Below are 6,743 nucleotides of genomic sequence, written 5' to 3'. Positions count from 1 at the left end.
TGGTCAGACAATAAAGTTTCTTCAGCCAGAAGTAATAAGGAGTAATTCCTGCCCTTTGCAAACAATGTCTCCCCTCTGGGCAGGGAGAGGAGACTTATTTCATCTGAATGACAATGGACAATTCACATTCTTCACTCATTTGCACAGACATAGTTGGAGAGACATATCTTTAGGCCTTTATGTATAGTAGTTTGAATGAATATAGTATTTGTAAAAAAGAAAAAAAAAGAAAAACCTACCTCATAGCTACTTACTTGTGCAAGTATGTTTTGTAACTGTGATTTTATTTTATTTTATGTAAACTGCTACTACTGCAATTTCCCTTCATGGATGAATGAAGTACCTAAATCATATATAACTGGGTAGCTTGTGAATTTCCCTGAAATCAATAAAGTCTTATTGATATATCAGAAGTATTTTTATTATCATATAAAAACATTTATATTTTGTTTTAAAAATAGGAATTTATAATATAGCTAGCAACTCAAGTTATCAAATAAATATAGCTTAGTAGAAGTAGCAGAAAATGGAAATACTCCAGTAAAAGTACAAATTTACACATTACGTGCTGCACTTGAGTAAATGTACTTCCACCACTGCTTATATTACTTTAGGGGTAGGCCATGTATACTCACCTAAACTATACTATAAAATCCATTTAATAATTTACATGCATTAATCTGCCCTTACTAAGTCACGATAAAGGATTTCCATCAGTTTTTTTCTCACTGTCAAAAGCAACTAAAACAACTACACAAAACAGAGACAATAAAACACATCTTATTTTCTTTGTTACAGAACTTTATTGATCTTGCAGCAACAGTGTCCACTGGCATTGGAATTTAATTTAAAATAAAGATTATTTAAAATCAGAACAGAAAGTTACAGTAAGTTTGTTTCAAATCTCCTTCAACCCACAATGTTAAGCCCTCGTTGTCAAACCAAACTGATTTGAAAGAAATCTGAATTGTGATGCTGTAATGTAGAGTTTTATCGCAAAAATGTGCAATGAAAATTGGTTTCAAGCAACCCCTCAATGTGTTTGTCACCAAACCTGGCCAGAATTAATTATAAAGCCAAACAGAAAAAAATCTAATCTTTGATAGACATAATTTTCAGCCATTCAGTGGTTCCAGTCATACAGAAAAATTAAATTATGGTATGAATGAAAACCAGGAACTTCATGGTGATTTGTTTGCCAAGTTCGGAGCTGCTATTTGGACAGAGTTCAACTAGCAGACAGAAGTAGTATTGTGGGGTCAAAACAAAACAAAACAAAACAAAACTAAGTGAGCATGTGGCACTCTTTTAATCACATCAGCATCTGAATTTCAGAATCCCAATATGACATGTACACAGTCACTTTCCAACTTCACAGCTGCTTGAGGAAGGAACTTGTGTAGAAAACCCCCCACATTTTCTCAACAAGTATTTGTTTGGCTTAATTTCTAAGTACAATGTTACCTGTTCAGTGTTACAGTGAAAAAATAAACATCTGTTGGAAAGTACAAATTGGTGACAAAAAACCTAGTTGTAGTTACTGCATCTGATGTCAAGTAAGGCATGGGCAGACATGACACATGGAAATAATAAGGTAATGTGTAACGTGGAGTAAGGACACTGGGGACAAATTTGTAGATTAAGGGGTTAGCATCCATCAAGCCTGATGCAAACAATGTCTTCTATTTCCTCGACACTTATAACAAATCCAAAGGCTTGACCGTGTTTAAACCAATACCCTCAATTCTAAGAAACTGTATTAAAAAATAAAATGCATATAAAACATCTGGATTTTTTCAAGTTTTTCAAAAATCTTCTTGTATTTCACCCCAAAAATTACAAATGGGGTCTTAACCACTTCCACATTAATCTAAATGTATATCCGGTATGGATATTCAAAAAACACCCGACAGATGTCAGGATGGATCAAATTATGAAGAGAGAGCTCCTGCCAACACAACAAACCAAAGTAGCCATCAAATCTGGAGATATTACCTCTCTTGGCAGGAGAGAAATGCGTAAATGGATTTATGGCAAAGGTAATGATAGTGATGAATCGAGTAGCTTGATATTGTTAATTCTGTACTGAAATTTATTCTAAAACAAAAAGCTTCTTTTCAATTTTTCAGATTTACATAATAGTGGGAAATACAATCATTTGATTACAAAAACAATGAAATCGCGGACTAGAATTCATTAAAAAAATGTTTTCCCCTGAAAATTGAAAACTCGTGCATGCTTATAACTAAAACTGGAAACTAAAATCTTGGAATGGCATGAAATCTTCACCCAATTGAAGAAAAAAAAACAAAAACCACAGCATCCCTTTACTTACCATCACGGGAAACTAACTACCGATAATAGACTGTGGGGCTTTTCAAGTAGTTCCAAAAACCAAAAAGACAAAAAAAAATTACTTAAATAAACGTGCTTACAAGGGTCTTCAAAACCAAAGACTGTGATGAATATCAAAGCTTTTGACTGATTCTACGGCCCGTACTAAAAATGACCACTTCCTCCCCCAATTAACTTGGAATATTATCAGTTTTACAGTGTGCTCTGTTAAGGATCCTGACTCGCAGAAAACTGTAAGATGAGCACTGCAATCTACTAATTGGACAATGTGTCTGGGAAAATAATATTCAGGCCCGCTCCCTTGTGATTTTTGATTTGTACAGCGACTGGTCACCATGGAAATCTATATAAATAAGCCTAGTTTCCAGAGTTGGCCACACTGTACCTAGATGTATAATATACTGAATCCCCATGGTTTACACACATTACAACCAGCAGCGAGACAGAGAGCTAAAGAAGATGGCTGCCATGAGGGCTCACAACATCGGTTTCTACAAGCCAAGCCACTGGCACGTGTGATGCCAGGTCATTTGCTTTTGCTGGTGTGGTTCCAGTCTGTTAGATGTCCATTTCAAATTGAGAATCATCACCTTGAAAACAAAACAAAAAAAAGACAGCAAGGTGTTGAGAGGCGTCTGGAACAAGCTGGGTAGTTTAATAATCATGGTGGTTATTAAGTTGAATTATTACATGACAGAGGGTGTGTTTGTCACATGTTTGAGGGGGATTAGTAACTATTCAAATAAAAAACACGTCCTATTATGTAAGCTGGTTACTCAATCCATATTGTAACTCTTACCGGTTGTGGGCTTGCCATCGTGGTTGTTGATGTGGTTGTTGGCTTCATTCTTCCGGTTCTCACTCAGGACATTTAGGCTAGTCACTCCAGGGATGATGGGCAGGTGAGCTGGGGGAGTCTGGGCAATGGGAGAATTGCGCCTATCCAGGAGGAACTTACGGTCATAGATGATCCGGGTTCCTGCAACAGGAAACACATATCAAGTTACAATCAGGACACTCTGGTTTATTTATCGTTCCCACATAAATCAGATTCACTGAGATTTTGACAAAAAAAACGGTGGAGCTAATAATAGTAATGATGGCTCTGTTATAGGAATTACTGCAACACAATGCATCAGTTCATTTTATCAGTAACACACCTGGGTTATACAGGTGTCTGCTGTTAAAAAAGGCTGTTCTGCTCTAGTTTCACCATATATTTTTTTCATCTGGTTATGTATATATATATATATATATATATATATATATATATATAGGCCTAATGTAGTCTGGCCATGCTCATGATATATAACGTATGTAGTGTTTTTTGCTTCAAACTACTGGTTATCACATTCCTGTGTGCCATAGGTGGCAAACAAAACATGTTCACCTTCTTTAAATATAATAACGGTATTGGGTATAACGATGCATTCACCACAATATCTGCGCTGCAATCCAGCCGTTCGGGTCAGCAGCCCGAGAGCACAGGGGCGGGGCTAAGCTTTGTTTTTGTTTTGATCAGGATGAGAAAGCAGCCTAGGCCACGGTGACATGAACAGGTAGAGGTTTGCTGAGAGCACAAACACCACCAATTATCCTCCATTTTCTTAAAGAATACGATAAAGCATACGGGCTATCCCCTTACCCCCGGGAGTGGTAGAGAATAAAGTGCCTCCAGGGGTGGTGCAATAGTCATGAGGTAGCTGCGTTGTGTCGTTGATCAACACCGTCCTGGTCGGGATGGCCCTGCTCTCGCTAAGCTGACGACTGGTCGACATTTTCAGCGCCAATTCGGTGACAAATCCAGCAGCTACAGAAAACTGGGATGTTTATTTCCCGACGGACGGTGGAAACCCGGGCCGTTCCCCACTCTCTTATATCTTCCCGAAAGCTTTCTTGTCTTTCCTTTCGTCCTCCCAGCCGTCAGCACCGTCCCCTCCCTCAGCAAGGCAGGAAGCACGACGGGCTGCGGGCGGATATGATGTCAGCCGTGCGGAGCATCAGCAAATGGTGCCATCCTACTTTTGAGACTTTGACAAATATATCTGTAGTTTATTTTCGTGTTTTCATGTCTTCACGCTGGTACATTCAGCATCGGTGTGCTGGCTTTACCCGAACCTGAAGCAAACATATTTCATAACATCACAACTTCGCAAAAAAACTAATCGAAGGGAAATCAAAGGAACATTTAAATAAATTAAATATTCATGAAGGCTATATTTATACTGTCTGTGAGGTTCCCAAACTAACTAATGATAACTGTAACTAGCAAATCGTTGAAGTCTGGTCGGATGCTGCATTCGAGTGCTTCTCGTAATTTCTTCTACCGGTAAAAAGAGACAAAATCCAGTACGACTATGGCTGCTTGAGCAAGTTGACAACATTTCCAGATTAGCAATATGGATAGAATTTTCAAGATTTAGAATTTAAATTTGTAGGAACCTTTCCTTGTTATATATATATATATATATATATATATATATATATATATATATATGTATATATGTATATAGCCTAAATAAAGACTTAAGGTAAGTTATGTTTCCACAAATCTTGTAAGTTTGAGGACAGTAAAGTTACATGTCTCCATTCTGTTTGACAGTGCCACATGAGCTGAGGCATTGTTCAGGTCGCGCATGGCTCCATCTTTTTATTTTACTTAATACAAAAAATAGCATGCTTTGTTGTCATCAATATATAGTATATAGTCAGATTATTAAAAGAGTCTGTTCTGCATGGGCCATTGAAAGAGAAAACACTAACCCTGCATTTCTACATTGGCATAAAAATGTTGGGGGACTTTTGAAATGGGAAGTTATAAATTGAAGATGTGGTCACTCATGTGTTATTAACAAATTCAGTAGTCTGCCCAGTATTATGATTTTAAAATGGTCCGGTTGTGATGGTTCTTCACATAATTGTGCTGACACTGCAAGGATTCAGATATAGATCAGATATATATAGGTGATGCAGTCCAATAAGTAAAGATCCCTGGCTGCTTGATGTTCCCCCAATTAATAAATATTACACAAATTGTAGTGTGGTAGTGCGTTTTAATAATCTGTGGTGGCCTAAATATATTCAGCAAATTGTATCAATTAACTGCAATACTGTCAAAAAACCAGCAATGTTTACTGAACACTGATAACCGCAGTACCAGATGACATCATGTGTCATATTACAACACTGATGTTGCTGTTCACCCATAGGCTTTGTCTTTTCTTTTGTCTTTTCATACACAATACAACATTTGCAAGCCGTCATGTTTGTGATGTCCTGTCATATTTCCGATAGCCCTTTAAAGGCATCAGTCTGAAAGGGCGCATGCGCCGTGCCATGGCTCTATACGACCCACGACTCACCGAAGACGGCTCCTTCCGCCGCCATCCTCCATCCAAGAACCAATCGGCAACACAAACCTGCACGTGAACATGAGCTTCACAGTAGAGGAGAGGGGGAACCCGAACTCCCTGAGCTACCGCTTGTTCTTCAGTAAGTAGAAACCGAGCAGCGTAACAGTTTTGTCATTATTTATCCACAATCTATCCACAAACCCACACAGGCCAGCCGCGACTTCCCACGTGTCACTCCTCATTTATTGTTGATAGTTTGTTTCTTCATATTAGTAATAGTGTTGACATTTGTTCTTGCACTGGAAATTAACAAGCACGTCTGCACTTGTTCGGGTAGTCATAATGGCTCGGATCGAGGTGGTTAAAACTTGCGTCATGCAGTTAACGTTATGCCGGTTTTACAGCTCAACACCGGTCCCAAGCAACATGATTTGGTTTCTGTTATGTCTAACCGTTGACCTTACACAATTATTCTTGCCCGAACTTTGTAAAAGGAAATTGTTTATTTTCGGGAAATCTCGCAAGGTGCTCAAACACGTCATCCAGCATAAAATCATAAGCTTGGAGTCAGTGGGACAACGCCCTCTCCGATTGTTACACCTTAATAAACCCATTGATCGGACATGACCATTAATCTGTTGGACAAACTGCACAGACTGATTATAGATAATCCTCATTTAACATTTTTATTGTTTCATTTATATAGTTTTTGTCTCAGATTTCAAGTCACTAGTCTAAATCATCACTATTTGATTTGACAATAGATGTGATCAACATACAGTAAAGTTACCAAAATGAAGACTTTTGGTGGTCTACAAACCAGGGTCATTACACAATAAATAGTATATGTGTAAAGTAAGCATGTGTGCTCTACTAGGTAGAAGTAACTGTAAGCAGTGGCCTGTGTGGCTAGGAGAAGTTGATAAGCGATTCAGGTAGCTTGTGTGCTGTCCTAAATTGGACATAGAACCATAAATGGCCAGAGGCCATGAGAAATATATTGTTTCTCATCATTCTTGCTGTGCAGACAAAAAT

The 6,743-nt window shown here is 38.1% G+C and overlaps 2 protein-coding genes across 3 annotated transcripts in view; one reads left to right on the top strand and one right to left on the bottom strand.

Moving 5' to 3' along the window:
- Positions 1 to 4,299, bottom strand: part of eif4ebp2 (eukaryotic translation initiation factor 4E binding protein 2) — a 4,649-nt gene extending 350 nt beyond the window's left edge. The window contains exons 1-3 of one of the 2 annotated variants that reach the window (XR_006828337.1): positions 4,001 to 4,299; positions 3,155 to 3,334; positions 1,528 to 2,945 (exon numbers count right to left, since the gene is read on the bottom strand). Coding sequence is in view for 1 of the 2 variants with exons in the window: in XM_046070501.1 (XP_045926457.1) it covers positions 2,914 to 2,945; positions 3,155 to 3,334; positions 4,001 to 4,133 (345 nt within the window). In the remaining variant the exon portion in view is untranslated. Of the gene's footprint in view, positions 1 to 1,286; positions 2,946 to 3,154; positions 3,335 to 4,000 lie in introns of those variants that run through there. The other variant, XM_046070501.1, reaches the window with a different exon arrangement.
- A 1,380-nt stretch (positions 4,300 to 5,679) lies between these two features.
- ppa1b (inorganic pyrophosphatase 1b) overlaps positions 5,680 to 6,743 on the top strand; it is a 6,603-nt gene continuing 5,539 nt past the window's right edge. Inside the window, exon 1 of the mRNA XM_046070499.1 lies at positions 5,680 to 5,847. Within this exon, the coding sequence (XP_045926455.1) occupies positions 5,787 to 5,847 (61 nt within the window). The 5' untranslated portion in view covers positions 5,680 to 5,786. The remainder of the gene's footprint in view (positions 5,848 to 6,743) is intronic.

This window comes from Micropterus dolomieu, linkage group LG15, assembly GCF_021292245.1.
Source record: "Micropterus dolomieu isolate WLL.071019.BEF.003 ecotype Adirondacks linkage group LG15, ASM2129224v1, whole genome shotgun sequence".
In the NCBI taxonomy this organism is placed as follows: Eukaryota; Metazoa; Chordata; class Actinopteri; order Centrarchiformes; family Centrarchidae; genus Micropterus; species Micropterus dolomieu.
Note: the sequence above shows the minus strand (reverse complement) of the source record. Positions and strands in the feature narration are given on the sequence as shown.